The sequence below is a fragment of the Hipposideros armiger genome, unplaced genomic scaffold (genome assembly GCF_001890085.2).
Source record: "Hipposideros armiger isolate ML-2016 unplaced genomic scaffold, ASM189008v1 scaffold_105, whole genome shotgun sequence".
Classification (NCBI taxonomy): domain Eukaryota; kingdom Metazoa; phylum Chordata; class Mammalia; order Chiroptera; family Hipposideridae; genus Hipposideros; species Hipposideros armiger.
In genome coordinates, this window is record NW_017731455.1 from 1,076,377 (window position 1) to 1,098,454 (window position 22,078).

The 22,078-nt window shown below is 48.9% G+C and overlaps 1 protein-coding gene across 3 annotated transcripts in view; it reads left to right on the top strand.

Annotated features, from left to right (window-relative positions):
- The window catches only part of RBM20 (RNA binding motif protein 20), a 191,062-nt gene that overhangs the window by 161,594 nt on the left and 7,390 nt on the right, over positions 1 to 22,078 (top strand). For all 3 annotated transcript variants that reach the window (XM_019646590.1, XM_019646591.1, XM_019646592.1), the window contains exons 8-12: positions 3,543 to 3,622; positions 5,371 to 6,040; positions 12,296 to 12,391; positions 13,506 to 14,166; positions 15,719 to 15,853. In XM_019646590.1, coding sequence (XP_019502135.1) covers positions 3,543 to 3,622; positions 5,371 to 6,040; positions 12,296 to 12,391; positions 13,506 to 14,166; positions 15,719 to 15,853 — 1,642 coding nt within the window. The remainder of the gene's footprint in view (positions 1 to 3,542; positions 3,623 to 5,370; positions 6,041 to 12,295; positions 12,392 to 13,505; positions 14,167 to 15,718; positions 15,854 to 22,078) is intronic.

Sequence of the window (22,078 nt, forward strand, 5' to 3'; positions counted from 1 at the left end):
CAGACGACCCAATCAGCTAGAGGCAGAGCTGGGGATGCTCTTCCTGGGTTGAGAGTCTCAAGCTGCGGCGGCTCCCTCTGGGTGTGCCAGCACCTCCCTAGGACCACATGGGGCTTGGCATCGCACCCTTGCCTTCAACGCAGCAAGATGTGTTGACTGTCAGCACTGTGGATGGTCCCCTGTGGGGTTCTTGAGCTGCATCAGTGTCATCACAGAATGGATGAAAAGATAACTGTGTCTGGGATTTGCTTCAAAATAATCTATGGCGATGGTGCGGGAGAGGATAGGGGCATCGATGAAACAAAATTGGTGAGAGTTGTTGACCATGGACATGGATTTGTTAGGGGGTCAATATACCATTCTCCCTACTTTTGTGTATGTTTGAAATATTCTGCAATACAAAGATACCCAGAATGTCATCATAGACCTACTCCACTCTCTCCCATTTTCACTTCTCTGCAGTGATTACAGCTTTATTTTACCTGCCTCCTTGACACCTTTAACCATGGGATGACAAGGCCATTATCCTGATGAGAAAGATTGAGAGGGTTTTCTTAGGGCTGTGAGAAGTTGTTTCTGTTATTTGAAATGCTTTGGCCACTTCTGTCCCCTTCTCATATGGCAACCGGTGGGGTGTTTGAGCCACAGAATGCCAACAATTTGGAATTATCACTTTAAAATAGAGGAAGTGACCTCTGGTCCTCGGAGGGGTGGGGGCCACAATGCTGGTGACGGCAGCCCTGGCATATAGTTTTGCAGATTGTCATATGCTTTTTCTGCAGTCCCATCCCCCCATCTCTCCAGCCATTCATCTTGGAACAGGTATTACGGAGCTCCTGTTCCATGCCAGGCTCTGTGCTTGTGTTGGCTGTGTGAAGACCAACAATCCGATGCCTTGCCTCTGGGGACTTGGGACCTGAATAGAAGTAACTTCAGAGGGGGGTAGGCTGAAATGAAAGCAGCCGCAGGAGGATGTTCTCTGGTTGGGAAAATAAGAGGCAGGGAAATATTGAAACCAAAAAGGGCTCTTTTAGCCCACGAAGAACTCCAGGTTCATCTCTTTGACCCCCAGGGGACTGCATGGGCCACTAGAGGATGTTTTCATCTGTGGTGCCTGATTAGCTGGCTCTGCTCTGCATCAGGTGGCACCCCAGAGGTGAGGGGCTTGCTTCTCCTCCTCCCCAGGCTTTCCTGGGTCTAGGCTGGAAGGAACAATCAAGGGGATTTGAGGTTCCAGAAGAGCAGAAGAAAAGTGTTGGGGACCTTGGGGATTCTCTCTGCTACTGAAAGTCCCCCATCCAACCCCCTCAGGGAATTTGTATGTTCTGAAAAGTTGGCATGGTACATTTAACCCAGTGTGAGTGGCACATCTTTAGCCTTTGCCTATTCCAGCTTGACAGTGTGACTGATGGATTGAGGATCTGGGAGATAGCCTCCCCAGCGATAGCAGATGTAATCGCACGTCCCTGCACTTGGACCTGATGGCTCCCGCCAGCTTTCCTGAGCTCTGTTCACTCACGAGTTGGCCTGTGTGGAGGCAGCGCTGCAGCAGGTCTTCTGGGGACCAGCCATCCCAGGCCAGCCTTTCCTGTGATGATACAATAGGCAGCTTCTGTTCCATGGCCCCAGGTGGGCAGGCAAGAAGACCCGCTTAGTGGATCACCTCCAGATGAATGTTCTCACCCTACCCCAAGACAAACAACCTGGCAGAAGGAAGGTGGTCTCGGGTGGGGTGGCAGGAGGCATCTTGGGCGGCAGCCTTCTCCTCGGCCCAGGCCCACGGCCCCAGTTCTTTCTTTGCTTGGCCGTGGGGTCTCTGCTTGCGGTCCAGTTAAAGCAGCTGTGGTGCTAGGTGACAGTGCAAGTCCTGGGTGTCTGGTCACTTGTAGGTAACACTTTCATATGCTTATAGAGGGTCAGCCTTCATAGATAGAATCAGACGAAAGGGACCATTTACCAAAACGGTGAAGCTTCTTTTTGGGTGGATATCCTGACCTGTGCTAAGTCCCTGGGCCTTTTCTCGAGGTGGGGTGTACTGGTTTCTGGATTTCCTACTTCATGACCACTAGGAAAGGGACCACCATCTTCCCTGTGTCATAGTTTCCTTTTGTGTTTTGAGTTAACATGAGACCCCTCCCTGGCTTGAACATTGTATATCCTTTTTCTATGTCCTAGCCTTGACCTCTGGCCCTGAAACCACAGGCAGCTCCTTTTTCATCCTGTCCTTTCCTCGTGTTTTCCCAGCCCAACCTTCATTCTCAACAATAACATAGATAAGCAGGCGTATACTCAGAGGACACAGAATTCTAGCCTCTGCTCGATCCCGTAGCTCACTTCCTATCTCTGCTCCTGGCTTTCCCATCTGTAAAATCCCTAACATTCATACAGCTCTGGCTTTCATAATTCCTTGTAAACTATATAGAAAAAAAATCAAGGGTAAAGAACAATTGATTAAATTTCTTAATAAAATGCTTTGTCAAAAGTTGACATTACAAACGGGGGGCTTTTAGGTCTGTTACTTTGTAATGGCAGCTTCATTGAGATAGAATTCATATGCCATAAAATTCACTCTACTCCATACTTTTTAATGGAATGGATGAATTCTGTGTAGTCTTTTGGAAGATGTTCTTGCCTTTTCTTTTGTTCTCCTGAATTTCTTTTTTAAATCGTTTATTTTTTGTATTGTTTTGTTATTGTTGTCCATTCTGGGTTCATATAGGGCTTTGGTTGGGATTTGGGTGCTGGGGTTGGTGTTGTCCTGGCACAGCCACCATATAGTAACTTCTGGAATAGGTGGGGCCTTTGGGTGCCTGGTGTCTGCAGCTGTGAATCATGGCTCACAGCCTATGCTGCCCACCCCACAGAGTTACACTGAACACCAGATGACCCCTGTGGAGGAGCGCGCTGGAGTGAGGTGTTGCATGGGGCATGGAAAGGACCTTGGAGTTGAAATGCCTACTGTCAAGTTTTGATTCTCTATCTCTGTGACCTTGATTGTGTTCCTTAACCCAGCACAACCCCAGGGGTCACCATCCACATGGAACACAATGTGGCCAGTGACCTTGGAGTTGTGCAAGGCAGAACTCTGCCTCGGTCTCTCTGGTTCTGTTTCCATATGTGGAGGCTGCATTAAGTGATCTTCAAGTTTCTTTCCAAGTTATAATGCCTGCTGCCTGCCCTCCTTCCCTCCCTCCCTCCTTCTTTCCCTTCCTTCCTTTTACATCTCAGATTTTATCTTTTGTTCTGGAAGGGGTGGGAGGCAGGTATGAATGAATGCTGCTTTTTTCCAGCACTTGGGTGGTGGGCACCAGGCTTCTTGCTTTCCCAGCTCAATGGACGCCATGTCCCTTGAACTACTTACCCTGTTAACACTTAGCATTATGCTCACACTCCTCATCCCTTGGATTAAACTTTTTACTTCCTCTGAAAAGGCACTTTTTCCCTGTTGGTGAACTGGGCAATGAACCCAAGCCCTAGATGCTTCCCTGGGGTGTTTACAAGGCTGTCTCTGGTCTGACGGTGACTTTTCTGACTTTGCCTAGAAACCTGGGAAAAACGTGGCTGCCATCATTCAGGACATCCATTCCCAGAGGGAAAGAGACATGTTCCGGGAAGCAGACAGGTGAGGCCCCAGCTCTAGGTGTCAGGGCAAATTTGGGGCAGTTGGAATAGTCTCCTGTTGCTTGTTCTGAAGGGTGTTTGAGGCATGCTGTGTCCTGCCCCTGTCCCTCCATCAGCCTTTCTGGGCCTTACCTTTTCATGTGCCTGATGGAATGTACCAGTCCCATCCAGAAGTGCCGCTCAGATTAAAGTTCAGGGAAATGCAAGATGCTAAGCTTCCTCTCAGCTGCTCCTTCTTTGTTGGAAAGGAATATATATAAGAGGGGGTCTGTTGATATTTGGCTCTTAGGGGCAAGTCTATACTCTGCTAAAACAGCGAGAGAGAGAGAGAGAGAGAGAGAGAGAGAGTCTTCTATTTAGAGCCAAATCTTGGTTTTTTATGAATTGAATGTAGATGTAGGCACAGAAATAGAGAAGCTCCAAGAAACAGCAATTATGTGACCAGTCACTTACTCTGCACATTGAATGCATTCAGTTTTCCAACTCATTTCTTCCAACTGAAGTTGTGACTGTGCTAAGCTGTGACTGCAAGTTTACGACAGTCACTGCCCTATAAAGACGGTCTCTGTGGAGAGCCAAGGTAGAGAACAGGAGGAGCCAGGGTGGGCACCTGGCAGGCACATGCTGTGCTTCTTACCCAGGGCTGCCACAGATGGTGCTCTAACCTCACTGTAGAGGGCTGTGCCCAGGCTGTTTCCCCAGCGATGCTCAAGGCAACCTGGTCCTGGGGAGCCACATCTCTGTGTCCCTTGATCGGTGAGGGCTGCATAGTTTTCTGGTATTTGGAAGCCAAATGAAAATTGTTCATCCTTTTAAAATAGCGGGTACGTGACTCAGTTTACCTGCTTAGTAATTGAACAACCTTCAGAGTGTGTGTATATGAGTGTGTGTTTGTACCCTTGTATGTAGCTGTTCAGGTTTGGGATTTTTGTTTGTTTGTGTGTGTATGGTTTTTGTTTTAACCATGGTTATTTGGGTTTTTACTAGATATGTATAAAGCCACACTGTGCCCCCTGTAGTTCTCTGGCACGGGGTGACCAGGAGATCTTGCTCAGAGGCTCTTAGACAGGTCAGGGTCTTTTTCTGAGTTTCAGTTTCTTTATCTGAAAAATTAGTAGGTCAGAGCTCTGAGCTCTCTCCCAACCCAAAAGTGCCTTCTTAGTTCTTTGCTTTTGGTATCTCTGAGCCTGCCTTCTCCCCTTTCACCACCCAATAACTAGCATCCCTTTTCCATGCCTAGGATCTAAACAAATTGAGATGAGAAATAAGAAAAATGGAGGCCAAGAGGTGACTTTTATTCTAGTAGAGGCCAGGTGGGGGCATGGCTTCAGTCTTGTAACCAAGAGGCCGGCTCACAAATCTGAGGGTTCAGCAGCCTTGTCCGCACCCCACACCCCTACCCCTTCAGGAGGAGAGTCTGTTGCTCCTGAGCAGAGCTCACTTCCAAGAGGAAGAAAGATGGGGCTGAGCCAAACCAGCCCAACTCTTCGCCCCGGTTCCAGGAGCAGGAGGAGTGCAGGGGCAGAGAGCGGCCAGGACCGTGCTTAAGGAAAGCCCCTGTTCCTGGAAGCCAGGACGGAGGGGAGCTTGCTTTCTCCTGGGCTGCTCTCTGTGTGGCCTGTACAGTTGTGGTGAAGAGCATCCGGACAGATGGGGTTCTGTGCACAGTGTCTGTGAGAGAGACTCGGGGTGTCTGTGTGGCACTGGGGACGTGCACACTCTAAAACCTGCTCCTTTGCTCCCTCACAGATATGGCCCTGAAAGGCCACGGTCTCGCAGTCCAGTGAGCCGTTCACTGTCCCCGAGGTCCCACACTACCAGCTTCACCTCCTGCAGCTCTTCCCACAGTCCTCTTGGACCCTTGAGGGCCGACTGGGGTAACGGCCGGGACTCCTGGGATAATTCTCCTTATGCCAGGAGGGAGGACGAGCGAGACCCGGCCCTCTGGAGGGAGAATGGGGAGGAAAAGAGGGACAGGACAGACACATGGGCACATGATCGCAAACACTACCCCCGGCCACTCGACAAAGCCGAGTTAGACGAGCGACTCGAAGGTGGGCGGGGCCACCGAGAAAAGCACCCCAGGTCTGGGTCCCCCAACCCCCTCCACTCTGCGTCAGGCTACAAAAGCCGAGAGGACTGCTACTACCGGAAGGAGTCCAAAGGCAAATCGGACAAGTATCTAAAGCAGCAGCAGGATGTCACAGGGAGGTCCAGAAGGAAAGATGAGGTCAGGCTGCGGGAAAGCAGACACCCCCACCCAGACGACTCAGGCAAGGAAGACGGGCTGGAGTCAAAGGTCACCAGGGCCCCCGACGGCACCAAGTCTAAGCAGAGTGAGAAAAACAGAACCAAGAGACCTGACAGAGACCAAGAAGGAGCTGATGATAGAAAAGAAGGCAGAATGGCAGAGAATGAGGTAATGATGTAATCTCCTCCCCAGGTAAGGAGAGGCGGGTCTCAAAGGATAATAATGTTAATATAATGATGAAAAATATTTATTGAATGAATGAAATACTTATTGAATTCCATATGTGTGCCAGGCACTGTGCTAAATAAACACTTTATCTCAATCAAGTCATTGAATCCTCATAGTAACTCTATGAGGTAATAATAGTAATAATATTTTTACTATAAATGAGGAAAAAGAGGCACAGAGAGTTTAAGTTAGTGGCCCAAGGACACACAGCCAGGAAATGGCAGAGCTGGAATTACACCCAAGTGATCTGGCGCCAAAAGCCACAGCACCCTGCTGCCTTTACTAAAAGTTAGGAAGGGTCACGCTGCAGAGGCCTTCTGTGGCCCTGTTTATCCAGGGTGGAGTGGCTTTGAGGTGTTTGCACCCACAGACTCTGCCAAGGGAGATTAGATCTTTGGTCTACGCAGTCCTCTCTCCTGCCAAAAGCATCCAACCAATCCTGGGACTTCAATGAGAGGCGGTAAACGCGGAGCAGCCACCACCCACTAAATTATACTGGATGCCCAGGGCTTGGTATGTTTCTCTAGACACTGTCCACAGTGTTTTGTTTCCACTGTAATAAAAATGCTCAGCAGTTGGCTGGCATCTTTCGTTCAAGCATCTGAAAGGGCTTCTCATCTGCTGCATGACTTCCGTTCATGCAGTGGGTGACCAGGAGGACTCTGGGTACAGGTTTGTAGTCTAACTTGGCTTCGACTCCCTTCTTGCCAGAACCACCTACGTTTAAGTAGGAGTGGAATAGTAGAGGCTGGGGAATCTGCCTAAAGAACCTAGTTTTTAAAATCCTACATGCGTATCTTCTAGTCTGACCCAGGAGTATTGGTGACAAGACTAGGTCCAAATTAGGAGCCCAATTCCCAACGCCATGAACACTGAAGAATCACACTTTTGGTCACTACTTCAGCATGCCACTTTGCCATGTAGTGGGCTAGGCACAGAGGGTCCAAAGGTGAATAAGACATGGTCCGCATTATGGCAGAGACCAAGGTCTAATGATGGGCAGATGTGCAAAATTTACATACAGTGAGGTCCGTGCTGGAGTAGTGGGTGACGGCTCTGTGACAGTTAACCTTGCACAGTGGAGGCGGCATTTGAGCTGGGCTTTGTAACCGGGGGAAAAAACAGTTTGGGCAGCAGCAAGGGCAAAAGTGAGAAAGAAAGACTGTCTTGAAGAGCCCGATATTCAACATGACTGCATCTTTAGGGGATATTAAAGGAGCATGATTTTAAAAAGTAAAATCTTGGCTCTCGTGCACAGGTAAAAGGAATACCTGTCAAAGATGCTACTTAACTCACTCACGAATGAGGGAACCAGTAAGATGTGAAAGCCAGTTCAAAGAAGAATCCAAAGATCAGGCAACATGTAGAGGCCATCAGGAATGTGGACATGCATTTGCTAAGAGAGGCCGAAGTGGCTCCTTCCACAGGGAACCCAGAACCAATTGCATCTCCACCAGATAAAATTCCTTTGCATCCCTGTGGACAAGAATCATCTGCACGACTATCAGTTGTCTGAAATTTACAGAGTTGTAAAGGAGCTCAGTTCAAGATAAGGTGCAGACTCCGACAGAGCCAGATACCCTGGAGGGCGTGCTGGACAATTGCCCAGCATTCCATCCAAAGGACACTGAGTAATCTTTTTTGCCCATCTCAAGTCAGCCACAATTTTTCCTGACCGGCCTAGTAGAGAGAAGCTCAGGAGATGAGATTAGGAAATTGGAGGGGGAGGGGGTAACAGACCCCGTGTGCCGCCCTGAGGACTTGAACTGGATCCCAAGAATCTGAGAAGCAAGGGAGGTTTTAGAGAAAACGGAACAGTCATACCTCAGCATCCCTGGAGATTGGTTCCAGGGCTGCCCGTGGATAACAAAACCCACGGATGCTCGAGTCACTCATATAAAATGACGAAGTATTTGCATGTAACCTGCATACATCCTCTCATATACTTCAAATCATTTCTGGATTACTTATAATACTGAATGCAATGTAAATGCTATGTAAATAGTTGTGATACTGTATAGTTTAGGGAATAATGACAAGAAACAAAAGTCTGCATATGATCGGTACAGGTACAGCCAGTGTAGGCCTAACGATGACTACATAGTACACGTCAGCAACAGCGTAACTTGTGTTTTCAAGAATTTCTATCTGAGGGTGGTGGAATCCGCAGATGGGGAACCTGGGGATACAGAGGGCTGACTATATATGCTGGGAGGTGTCCAAGGTGCTGGTGACAGTTTAGTGACTCAAGAGAGGGCACAGAGAGGCAGAAAGCAAAGGCGGGGCTCAAGCCTGGAACCCTCTGTCCCCATGGCAGAGGGGTGGATCTGCCCCTCCACACTCCTACCCACACTTCTGACACTCTTCTTTGGAAACCTTATTTCTCCCACTGTTTTACCCACCCTTCATCGGTTTGCACAACCCTTGCCCATTTAAGGGGATGCACACTGCTGGTCACCTCAGGAGCCCCTGATGCAAAAAAGAGTCTCAGAAAACCCTGTGGGTTTCCCCACAATTCTGTCCCCCTAGTTGGTTCTGCCTCTAATAGCCCTAGAGTGGGGTCAGGAGGGACTTGTTGGGGTACCAACAGATTGTTTCTGTGGGTTTGAAGCCAGACAGCCCACTACTGTTCGGTGGAATAACCACAGAATGAGTTTTCTGCACTCAGCTCAAACTCCATAGCATGATCTTGAGAACAACCCTGGATTTGCACAGGGCTGCGCAGACTCAGATAACAGACAGGAACTGGACTGGGGAGTGAAAACAACAGGGCCAAAGACCACCAGTGTCCTTGCCTTTCTTCTAATATGCCAGGCGTCACCCAGCACAGAGCCAGGCCTAGGAACCAATCCCCCACCCCCACCCCCACCCCGCCTCACCCCGCCCTCAGCCAAGCCTGCATGGGTCTCTTCTCACTTCTTTTGTCTTTACTCATTGTCACATCCTCCACAAGTTTAGCCTGGCCACTACATAAAATCACAATGTCCCGCTTCTATTCCTTTTCTGCCTTCCTTTTCTTGGCAGCATCTATCGCCTTCTAACCTATCCCCTGATGTCTTTATTTATTTTATTTAGTGTCTGCCCCACCCACACCCCCAAGTGTAGCCTCCACAAGGGCAGGAGTTGTTGTCTGCTGTGCTTACTGCTGTGTCCCCAGTCCCTAGATTAGAGTGGACATTCAACATGTACTTGTTGAAGGAATGAATGACTGAACCCAGACTCTGGAGGTAAAAGCCTGGCTTCTGAGAACCTGGTCACACCCTGCTCTTCTCCCCCTCAGTCTTCTTGTTTGTGAAATGGGTGTGATCGCAAGGCTGTTGTAGGGCTTTAATGAGCTTGTGCTCATTAGAAACCCTCTGAGATCTCTGCCCATGCTGGAGAGGCCGGTGTGAGTGCTACTCAGTGTTTGTGTGGCCAGGTCCATGCATGAGACCCAACCACAAGACCATAGGAAGGAGGAAAGAAACCAAGTCACTGACTGGGAGAAGGTCGGAAAGGGTCACTCTACCTTACCGGAAGGGGGTTCCAGGGTTACTGACCTAGAAAAGAAAAGCCAGGCAGGTGGCACAGACCAGATTGTATGCGTGAAGCCAGGCGGAGAGATGGGACCATGGCAGACCAAGGAGGAGGTGCCTGTCTGTTGAGGTCAGCCACTGCTCAGCTCCATTCTGTGGCTGCCATCCAGGAACACATGTCCTGGGCTGTCAGATCCCCTGTTTCTTAGAGCAAGACCAAAGTCCAGATAGCTGTATGAAATTTCCCACTTTTTTAGAAACTGTATAGATCAAAACATGTCTGTGGGCCAGATGGAGCCCAGGGGTCCCCAGCATGCAGCCTCCGGTAGAAACAATTCATGGGAGAGAGAAGTAGTAAAACCACTTATGCTCAGTACGGAGCCCAGACAGAGACCCAAGCATGCCGGGAGACAGGTGCAAACTTGTTATTCACTCTACCCTCTCCTACCAATCTCCCTTCTTTTATTGACCAGTATCCATGGGGCACCTGGCATGGGGCCTCAGTTATGAGTGAAGCTGAAATGATTCCTGATTTCATGGAGCTCATGGTCTGGGAGAAAGACATCCTTATCAAATAATTCCTCAGATGAGTAGGAGAGAGTGTGAGTGTTAAGTGCTAAGAAGGAGATGGAAGCATACAGTGCTGTCAGTGCCTGTAACACATCAGAGGCTTCCCTGGGTTAGGATGTGACTGTTACTGTTGAGATTTGAAGGAGGGGTGAGTATTCACTGAGTGTAAAGGAAGGAGAGCAGACAGAAGGAACAGCATGTGCAAAGGCCCTGTGGCAGGAAGCCAGTGTTGCTGGAGCAGAGACAGCCAGGGTTAGAATGGTGGGAGGCGAGGCTGATTTGTCAATGGGGCCACATCATGCGGGGCGTTGTGGGCAGGTTAAGGACTTTTGTTTATACTAAGCGCAAGGGAAAGCGAATGAAATGGTTAAGCAAGAAAGTGCAGTGAGGATATGATGGCTTTTGCATTTTGGAGTGGTCGTTCTTCATGGCCTTAGGGAGAATAGACTTGAGAGGAGACTGCAGAGCCTGTTAGGAGGTGGTTTAGCAGTGGCCCCGACCCTGTGGTGACAGAGCCTTGCTTGCAGCAATTGGGGCCTAGAACCTTGATGCATGAGTTGGTGTGGGCAGTGGAGTGCGTTGGTAGCATTTGTCTGTTCCCTCAAGCTGTTGCTCTCACCTGAAGTGACCCCAGGGACAGGGGTGCACAGAGAGGCACTGCTCTGTTTCCTGCACATGGTGGGGGGTTCCTGGCCCAGCCAGGCTGTCCCCGTCTCTCCCAGCTGGAACTGGAGGAGCTCTCCAGGTTACTGTGTTGACCTAGGAGTGTGGCTGCAGGAACTGCATGGGAAGGGTAAGGATTATGTGTTGTGACAAGGGAGGACCAAGGATAATTTATTCAGGGAGATAAAAATAAAGTGGTCCCCTGTTGGTTCTGATGACTAAAAGGGCCTTTGCAGCTGCTTAGGTTAGCATGGAAGACTTGAGCAGGGATTGTGGTGGAATCTTCCACTCTAAACACTGGGAAGGGTAAGGCCGTGAGGGTTTGAGCTGTCTTCCTCTGTCCAGTAATAACTGGTTAAACCAGTCAGCCCTGAGCCCTGCCCCAGCTGGCTCCTTTCAGCTCAGGAGAGGTGTGTCTGCTCATAAGAAATCAGAAATAGAGTCATTTACTTTGATCCTACCTAAGCCAGAAAGGTGAAGAAAATGCAACTTGCCCCGAGGAACCCCGGGAATAGTCATTGATTTGGTGGCCAAAGTTTAAGTCATGGGAGAATAATCTCCAAAAACTTCTAAAATGGGAGTTGGCAAACTTTTTCCAGAAAGCACCAATAGTAAATATTTTAGTCTATGTAGGAGGCATAATTGAAGATGTTATGTAGGTACTTATATAATCATTTAACATGTAACTATTTAACGGTGAAAAGCACCATTAGTTCACAGACTGTACAGAAGAGGCACGGGGTCAGATCTTGAGGACTATAGTTTGCTGAACCCTGTTTTAAAGGCTGGACAGAGACCTTCCTTCTCAAATGAGACATTTGTGTTCAATTGTCCCATTTCCCAGACATGCACACTATCATGAGGGAGGGACTTAATATGAGAGAGGGATGAGGAGGAAGGGGGAAGGGGAGGGAAGGCTCGTTTGGGTTGTAGCTCTAGGACAGAGATGGGGCAAATGAGAGGTGAGAGGGTGACCGAGACAACCCCCTTCATACCCAGAAGTGGCCTGGATGTGATTTTTTATGACCAACACAGATCTGTTGTGGAGGTCACCATGATGGCTGTTAACCCCAGGGTCAGTTCACGTTTGGCTCCTTTATTCATCCTCACCATCTACAGTGAGACTGCAAAAACTGCCCAGTTTTCCAGAGGTGTCTGCCCCCCTAAAGGCATCAGGCCAGTTGTTAAGAAATTTCTGGGCCTCCATTTGTCTGTGTGACCTTGAGCAAGTTGCTTAACCTCTCTGAGCCTCAGTTTCCTCGTTTGTAAAATGAAGATGGTAATAGCACTTGACTCCCAGGGGTTGTGTGAGGATAAAGGAAATGTATATGCTACACACCGGATAGCCGTTGGCTGTGCTCGTATTGTTCTTTTTCTCTTGATGCTCTCTCTTTGCTGTGCCACCACGGACTGTTGATTTGGTTTGTTCTGTTCTTCCTTTGGTAAGGCTGGGAAAGAGGGCATGGAAGAAAGCCCTCCTTCAGCAGGCAGGCAGGAGAAAGAAAATGAGTCCTCTGATCCAGAAAACACAAGAACAGAGAAGGTAAAGTTTATCCCAGATACTGGCAGTGTAGCCACGTCTGCACGACAGCCACTGGGGACCAAGTCACAGCAGTCCCTGCCCTGCCCAGCAATGCCCACTGCGTGGGATGTGTCCGAGACCCCACCAGAGGTTCCATGAATGAAGCCGTCTTCCCAAAGAGGAATGGCTCTTTGCACAGTCCTTATGGGGAGATCTTGACCACATGCCTGTGCTTTGCCGTACTCTCCAGCAACTTGGCTGTGCTCATACGAGAAAACATGTGCCCAAAAAAGACTCGCGCTTCAGAGCCAGGCTCCCAAAATAGGCAGGTCCCTTGGGAGGGGCTGGGACAGGAAGGGGTACTTTGGGTACTCGATCTGGGGCCGTGACCTCAGCAGGTCCAGAGCCTGGGATTAATAAGACATCGCCTGTGCTTGTAAAGATTATTGTATGCTAATTGAAATAAAAAACCCAGCTACAGTGCTAGGGCTGCCACAGCCAAAAGAAATGTCCTTGGAAAGTGGCCAGCTTCGTGCCTTACCGGTCAGGAAAGGCAGAGAGATGGCAATTGCTGGCGGGGAAGCCGATCTCCTAAATCTGTCTGCTGCTTCTGTAGGCTACTGGGGACACCAGGGTAGAGTTTCAGGAGGGGCCTACTATGAGCCGGGCTATGGAAGTTGCATCCTTGCTGGGAGAGGGTGCTTGGGGGCATTCCATGGGGGACCTTGCCATAGTTACATTTAGTGATGCCCTACATGCAAGGAAATCGCTTCAGCAAGCTGATTTGTTTAGGCTTTATAAGTTAATCATTTATTTGCTCATTCAAATACTACTTATTGAGCAACTATTATGTACCAGGGGTTGAAATTCTTTGTGCCACTTGAAACATGATGGATTAAGCATGATGGGCTTATTCTAAACCTTGTGCTGTTTTAAGCCTCATCCTAGGGGTGAATCAGTGATATGGGACTTGAGTGGTTTACAGCTTCTAGTTACCCAGTCAGTGTTCCCAGGTACGAACTCTCAGGATCTTTCTGGGTTGAGGGGTCCTGTGGTTGAAGCTTGTGCGCTCTAGTTGAAGACTGAGACCCACTCCTCAGCCATTCTCTGACCTCCATTCTGCATTTTTATTCAGGATCAAGACTGGGAGAGTGGAAGTGAAGCAGAGGGGGAAAGCTGGTACCCCACAAACATGGAGGAGCTGGTTACAGTGGATGAGGTAGGCGAGGAAGAGGATTTTATCATGGAACCAGACATCCCGGAGCTGGAAGAGATCGTGCCCATTGACCAGAAGGACAAAATCTGCCCAGCAATATATCCCTGTGTGACAACGACTTTACACCTGGATTTAGCCAAGGGTTTCACCAAGGAGGGAGTCAAGACCATAGGTAATGGGGCTCCGGAAGCCAGCCTCAAGTCGCCCAATGAAGTGCCTTCTGCTTCCACGAGCTGTCCCAGTGACATGGACGTGGAAATGCCTGGCCTAAATCTGGAGGCTGAGCAGAAGCCAGCTGAATTCGAGACAGGCCACTCACTGGAGGGTTCAGATTGCTACGAGAAGCAGGCAAAGGGAACAGAGAGCTCAGATGTTCGTCTGTCCCCCACACTCCAGCAAATGTCTTCCCCCAAGCCAGCAGAGGAGAGGGCCCGGCAGCCTAGTCCATTTCGCGATGACGGCAAAGCCAGGGGGACCCTGGAAGATGGGGCTTGTGAAGGCAGTCCCCCGGAGGAGAAAGCCAGCCCCCCCACTGAAACTGACCTCCAAAGCCAGGCTTGCCAAGGAGTGTCGACCCAGGGTAACTACCTGCCTTTTCTCCTGTGTGGTTGGGTTGTTGGGACCACTGCTCACCTAGAGAAGCATGAGTGGGCATGTGTAGGCTGGAGCAAACAGAAGTAATATTTCAACCAGCACTTAAGCTGGGGCAGAAAGCAAGCTTCTAAAAGCCTGGTTAAACTGTTAAGAGCTGTTAGGCAAATGGTGCAAAGGAAATCAGATAGGAGGCCACATGTTTTCTGAGAAGCAGACTCAGATAGGACAGACTTCTCTGAATTTACAGGAGCCCAGATGGACTCTGACAACTAAAATTAGCAAAAGTTTTGAGTTCTCAGCCAACGTTCCCTGGGGTAGCATGCAACCTCTGTGCCTGCAGGACAGAAGACCACCAGGTAGTTATTTCAGTGAGGCCTGTGTAAGGGGGTGGGAGTGCGGGAGGCAGAGAAAGGAGCGAGCAGAGGGAAGAATGCGGGGCTCATTCTAGGGACCATGGCCTGTTCCCCTTCTTCCTGCCTCAGACCCACTTTTCTCCAGAGTCTGACGATAAAACAAGCCTAGTCCTGGCATCTCCTCTGCCTCAATTGGAGGTGATGTTTTGTGTGTGCCCGGCACTATGACATCATGAAAGACAGAGTTTAAAATAGGCTAAGCCCTCTCTCCTCTGCCAAGTGGAAACTAAGCGCCATCAAGGACTCTGGGAGCAAAGAAGGGGAGTAGCCCTCCATGTTCTCCCGGTGAAAATAGCTAGAGATTCGTTTCACAGAAAGCCTGCAGCATTACGGAGGTTGGAGTAAGGGGGACAAGAGTCGGGGGCGGAAGCTATAGAGCAAAGGCTCCAAAATAAACCTTGCGAGCCAGTGCTCTGTGGCTGGCAGGCACAAGCTGGTAGGTGAGCTGGAGGCTTGGGCTTTTTTCCATGTCCAGCTGACCTGAGCTGTATTTCACCTTTGTGGATCTGAGTCTCCATGGAAACTCTGTCATGAGCTGCCTTCTTGTTGCTAGAGAAACGCTGAGGCCTGGGCTGTGTCTAGAGAAGGCAAGACTAAAGGAGGAGTGAAACATTCACTGTGTTCTGACTGAACCCCTTTTCCTTTGCAGGATAGGTCTCAGCATGCACTGGTGTCTATGGCTTATTAGCTTACCTGGTGTTTGGAGTTCATATTTAATAACACTCCTTGACAAGCTTGGGGTGAGCATGGCCTGGCCTTTTCTGCCAGCCTCAGCGCTCCTGTCAACGTCAGCACAATTTTTGCCCTTTAGTAATTCTTCCACCTGCAGAGATGGAGTGAGTGATACGGAGTTGGGGGACGTGGGTGTGGATCACCCCAAGGCATGAGCAGCCCATCCCCCATGGACCCAGTGCAAAGATCTGCCAAGTTTTCTTGTGTGTGGCATTCTTCTGGCAGTGGGAAAAAAAAGCTCTTCATTATTAGCACTCGAGTTATTAGCCCTGGCCCCACCTTATCAAGCAGTGCAAGGGACCAGTCCCGATGGCCACGCAAGGCACAGAATTGCAGGGATTCTTGGAGGCATGTGTGTTTCATGAGCTCTCTGCTTTGGCCCATGTTTTGCAGAAAACTCCAGGTACATGGAAATGAAATCTCTGGATGTGAGGTCACCGGAATACACGGAAGTGGAGCTGAAACAGCCCCTTTCTTTGCCTTCCTGGGAACCAGAGGATGTGTTCAGCGAACTCAGCATTCCTCTAGGTAGGCGAACCACACAGTCCTTCCTGCGAATTCTGCTCCAGGAAATGACAGGTCCCTAGTAACATCTACGAGCTAGAGAGGGCTTCTTGTCACGTTGTCGTTGTTTTTCATGCCTGATGCAATAACCTAGATTTGCAAGGTGCTACTTTCAAGTTCCTTGCCAGAGCCCCGAGAAACTGTTTTCCCTGCCAGGGATTGCTTTATTCCTGACCACACGGCCTGATGCAGGCAGGAAGCAGAGGCCCGATGGCCGCCGCCAAGCCAAGAGTCACCCTCTTCTGCACGGTCTTCCCTGCCCTCCTTGCCCCGGCCCTTCCCAAAACAACACTACCTTTTTCCTCTTGGAGCGATTAGCTTCTCTGAGGCGATGATGCTGAACAGACGGCGTTGGGGGCAGACTCTATACAGTTGGCAGAGGGAGCGTTAGGCAGAGGGCCCTGGAACCCCCTTCCTGTTCCACTTTGTGGGTGACTGCCTATCCAGGAATTTTTTTTTTTCCAATCTCTTCAGGTCCTTTATGAACAAGTCAATTAAGAGAGAGGGAGGGAGGGAGGGAGGGAAGGAGAGAGAGAGAGAGAGAGAGAGAGAGAGAGAGAGAGAGAGAGAGGAAGAAATGGAGATCAGGGCCCTTGTCAGGGGAGCAGCAGGCAGGGGGTGGGATGATGTTGGAGGGGCAGCAGGGAGGGAGGTTCATAATAAAATTGCCTAGGGCACGTTTTCAAAGAGGAGAGTTAGCTAGAGACTCAGGGTAGGGAGGGAAGGTACTTTGGGAAAGTGTTTTGGGAACTTCTGACACCACCACCAACCCAGTCCCTCCCACTGCAGCCAATATCTTCTTTGTGTCTTTGCATTGACCCTGAAAGGTTGGGAAGGAGTGAGACAAAGGAGTAGCAGCCGCTGAGGGAGATTGAAGAACAACAACTTGGCTGGTCCCCTTCCTCAATTTCCCAACACTGTTCCCCTCCCCCAATTCCCCAATAAAAAATCTTGAAAAGAGAAAAAAAGCAAATGTTTTTTAAGGGATACATTTGCTACATAGCCTCCAACATATACCTGGACAAAAACTAACCAACCAACCAAACCAAACAAACAAACAAACAAACAAAAAACCAAAGAAGTACTGACCTTAGAATGGTCTAAGATAACTGCTGTAGGCCCTTGGTGCTTTAACCCTGGAAGACAACTGCAAAGGCTGCCTTCTCAGGGCAAAGGTGCCAGATGGTTCGTTCATGCATTCTTTATGCATTCATTCATTCAGCAGCTCTTATTGGATACAGGGCACTGTGAGAGGCACTCGGGGGGAACCAAGAAATGTAACACAAGTCTCTTGTCATCTAAGAACTTGAAATCTAATTGACACACACACAAGCAAAAATTAATAATAAATTCTACCACCTTATAATTTGTGTCTTTTTATTAGTCTTTTTCATTACAAAAAGTGGGGAAGGTTATTGTGATCAATTTAAAAAATAAGAACCATATAAAGTAAACGTTAACTGTCCTATCTCTTCCCCCTGGCCTCTCCCCAACTCCAGAGGTAGCTACTGTCATATCCTCGAATAGTTTTTCTCCCACAAAAATAGGATCACACTATATACATAATGTCCTGTAGTTTGCTTTTTTCACTTAACAGTGGGTCTTAGAGACCTTTTCATGTCAGTACATAGAGAATGCGTTCTTTGGATGTTTTTGATCTTTTTTTTCCCCATTATTAAAATGCTATACTCACTAAGCTTTTATTTTTATCGCTTACCATGCAGGCACCACTCCTAGTTTTGTTTTTTTTTAGTTTTGTTTTGCATGTTTTATCTCGTTTTAGCTTTCTGAGAACACCTAGGAAGTAGGTGATATTTTATTCTTGTTTTAAAGATAAGAAATCTGAGGTGCAAGGTTACAAAGCTAAAGATCAGCAAAAACTGGAGTTAAACCCCAGTGTTTGACTCTAGAACCATGCTGCCTCTGTACTCGGCTGGCCTCTAAATGTGTGGTTACCTTTGTGTGCCAGTGTTTCTGTAGAACAGCGTCTTGGCCTGGAGGCTGTGGGATCATATGTATTTGCATTTCAGCTTTTCATAATTGCTACTAAATTACACTTCAAAAAGATTACAGTAGTTTTCACTGCTACATTGTGTGAGGGAGTTCTCTTTCTTGACATCCTTGCCAAGATTGCATATTATTACTTTTTAATCTTTACCAATCTGTTAGGAGGAAAATGGTATTTCATTCTGTCTTTTAAGCATCTCTGTTGAGGTGTCACTGATGTACAATGAAGTACACATATTTAAAATGTGCAGTGTGACCAGTTTTGACGTGCGTATATACCCGTGACACCATCGCCACAATCAAGATAGTGCACATATTCATCACCCCCCAAATTCTATGATACCCCTTTGTAATCCCTCCTTTTCGTACCTCAATCCCCAGGTAACCGTTGATCTGCTTTCTGTCACTAAATACTAGTTTGTAGTCTAGAATTTTCTGTAAAGGGAATGATACAGTATAACTGTTTTTGCCTGGCTTCTTTCACTCAGCATAATTATTTTGAGATTCAGCCATACTATTATTGGGTGTATCTACCTTTGGTTTCTTTTTATCGTGGAGGAGTATTGCATTGTGGATATGGACATACCATGTTTTGTTTATTCATTTGCCCATTGATGTGCATTTGGGTTGCTTCTGGTTTGGGGCTATTACAGATTGTAGTTATTGTACTTGATTATAGCCTTTGATCAGCTTTGAGACCCATTACTTCGTTGGTCTCTGGGGGTGGGGAGGGGTGTATATGGTATTATTGTCCACATTTGACAGGTGAGGAAACTGAAGCCCAGAGACTCACCTAAGATCGCACAGCAAGTTCAGGTCAGAACTTGGGATTTCTAATCTGAGACCACCCTGCCTCCCTGTTCCTGCAGTTCGGGCAGCACAGTGTAAGAAAGGCAAATTTGTACAATGGTTCAGAGCACAGACTGGAACCTGACTCCCTAGGTTCCAACCCCAGCTGGCTGGGGGACAAAGAACAGCTTATCTAACCTCTCTGCTTGGCTTTTTTCATCTATAAGTCAGGCATAGATAGAAGCCTCCCAGGTATAGGGTTATTTTGAGGATTAAATGAATACTTGTACGGTTTTAGTGTCTTCCAGGAGGAGGTACTTAGAAAGGGTTGTCTATTATTATTTGTCCATAAAGTTGTTATTGAAACCTACTATGTTCCCTCACTGGGGTTGCATAACCCTTCACCCTCCAGGATCAGTTACTACTGTAGAGAGACTTCCAGAAAGGTGAGTGACAACTTTCTGGCTTTGTCCCTGTGGAGAAGCAGGGAGGCGAAATGAGGAGTGCCAAGGACCAGCATACCGTCAGGAGGAAGGGGAGGTAAAGTCCTCTTGCTCAGGGACTGCGGTGGGCCTGGGGAAGAGGGGCACAGTCCGTGGGGCACAGACCAGCTCTGGGTGACAACTCCAACCGGCGCGAGCCTGCCAAGGCCTGTTCTTAACCAGAACCAAAGGGCATTGCCTGCAAAATGCAAGCTCCCTCTCCACCCATCCCAGGCTTTGCTAGGATGACGGAGTTATAATTGCCTGCACCGGGAGCTATTATTAGAAGGCAAATGCAGCTTTAATTATTATACTTAATCGAGGCTGGAAAACGGGAGGACCCGGTGGGTCCAGAACTCGTCGGGACTGTGGCAGGTATGATTGATGCTGCTTCTTCACTCGGCCCTCACATTCCAGAGGCGTCCTGAGGCCTTGCTGGCACTGCGGTACCCGGGGCAACTCCCAGGTACTCAGGGAACTTACCAGGCACTTGGGGATCCTCCCTGGTCAGACTTCTCCTCCCCCAGTTCTGCCTTTTGTCTGCCTGGTACTGCTGAGCAGCTGCTGGGTGGGGGCAGGGAAGAGAGTTGCTGCCAAGCTGTAGAGTACAGGTTCTCCAGGCGGCCTTGGTGACAGGTTGGAGGGTGCGAAGGCCTATGCGTAGGCAGTTGGCCTCTTGGGGAAATGTTTAACACGTGTCTGGAAAACCAGGCAAAATGATAGCTGCTTCCCCATAGCAACATTTGTGATATTCGTACTCCCATTTTATAGATCAGGAAACTAATCTCAGAGAGGTTGAATAATGTATCTGAGGTCACACAGTGTAAGTAGAAGAGCTAGGTTTAGCTGACTCTAGATCCCACTTCCCCTCCACTATACTGTGGCTTCCAAGTTCTTGTTTATTTTTTGTTTTTGTTTTTGTGTACACTAGAAGCCTTTGTTCAAGTAAAATCTCACCCAGAACACCACAGATGGTAGCCATGCGCTTTGGTTGAAAGGGGTGGGAGCTGCCAGCGCAGGCCCCACTTCATTCACTGTCAGTGTGGTGGTTTCTGAGGCTGTTGCACCCCTTCTGGGGAACCCAGGACAGGGGCTGGAAGGCCACTTGGGAAACCTGTAGGATTCTGGAGGCCTCAGCCAGGGTCTTTCCTGGTACCATTTACGTGTCAATCTAGCAAGGTCTGGGTGGGACAGGGCAGACAGATGGCTCTGACCACAGGTCTGTGTGCGCTCCCCGTGCCTCCGGTGGTGCTTCTCCCTTCCCAGTTGGCTTGATCTTCTCTTGTGTGGGCCTCTCCTCCCCGTAGAGCTGCAGCCAAGGGGAGGACTATTGTGTAGGCACAGAGAACGAAGGTGGGCCTTGCTTAATGTTCCTTTGGCAGCCACAGGCCGGAGCCAGGGCCCAGGTGTGAGGTGGAGGGTGAACTGACCACCCACGCAAAGCTGGGGCCGTTTTTCCATCCTTTGCAGTGAGGGGGGGGGGGAGCAAGGGCAGAAGGACACTCAGCCTCCTTTTGGACAGCTGGGCCTGAGTGAGGCCTCCTGACTTCTGGGGGCTGCTGGAAATTGCTGAGGGCCCGGCCGTGTGCTACGTGGCAGTTAGAGAAAACTAGCCGAGAGCGCTGCCCAGGCCCTAACCCACAGAGAAGCAATTTGTCGAGGCATGCTGTGGGCAGGCCTCCCGGGCTCCCATCTCCCTCCAGGCCTGCCCCTCCACACTGATAAGTGGCTTTTTTGAAATGGGAGGAAAAAAGAAAGTTGTAATTACCAGGCTAAGCTGCTTCTCTATGACAGGGTCTCCTGTGCACTCAGCTCTGTCTCACAGGAGGCGGGAGGAAGAAAGTAAAAGAGCCCCAGACTTGTGGTCACACACAGCCTTTGCGGAGACCTGGCCTGTCTCCCTGTCTGTAAGAAGCTGCTGTTCCCCTGGCGTGCGGCTCCCAGCCCCCTCTCTCCCCTCCACCCCTTGTGGCCAGCTCTTCAACCGCCCCCACCCCCAGCAGAGCAGTGGGAGCGAACCAGATGGCAGCACAAAGCCCAGCTGAAGTGTGTCAGCGCACACAGTGTGGGGCCCCCCCGCCTGAAGGCAGGATCTGAAAGCCGTCAGCACCCCTTCTTTAGTTCCATGAGGGGTCCTATTTTTCACAGCTCTCATGCTCTGCTCTTTTGCTGGTGACTTATAATCAGGTGCCTGAGAAAACTGAGGCCCAGGAGGGATTTGGCTAACTCTCTCCAGGTTACGTAGGGTCTTAGCATCTGGTCTCTGCCCTCTCAGATCTGGGCTCTTTCCACTTTGCTGACTGCGTCTTCAAGAGGAGGACTGTGGCCCCCAAAACACCTTTTGGAGGCTGGAACGGTCACCATCCTTTCAAAGATGAATTTTCTGGGCTGTGACACTGTCACTTCTCTGGCTATTGGGCCACTGTTTCCTTTGCTTAGAATCAAAAGGCCTCCCAGAATCCTGAGATAAATGAGAATCCTTTAATAAATGACAAACAAAATACTATTAATTGATGGTTCAGATGTAAAGACTGGAGAAAGATTGGGAAATATTTCTGATACGACAGGAAAAACGGAGGGAGGAGATAGATTGTACCTAGGGCACAATAATTCAAACTGCCCCCTCCTCCTGCAAAGAAAAGGCTGAACATATCGATAGTGTGGAAGAAAATGTTTTGATTGGAATGACTCTGGCTGATTTTTTTCTCACTTTCATTTATTTTTTAAAGTTTCTTTAATGAACATAATTCTAAAATAAGCAAACAAAAATGAAAGCATTCTTCCAGAGTCCTGGCCACAACCTCTGTAGAGAGGGGGACAGTGTGGAGAAATGAAATCCAACAAGTTGCAATGTAAGAAATCTCCTTCCTCCTCCTTTCCCCGGAAACAGGCTGGTGATCAGAGAGCCGGA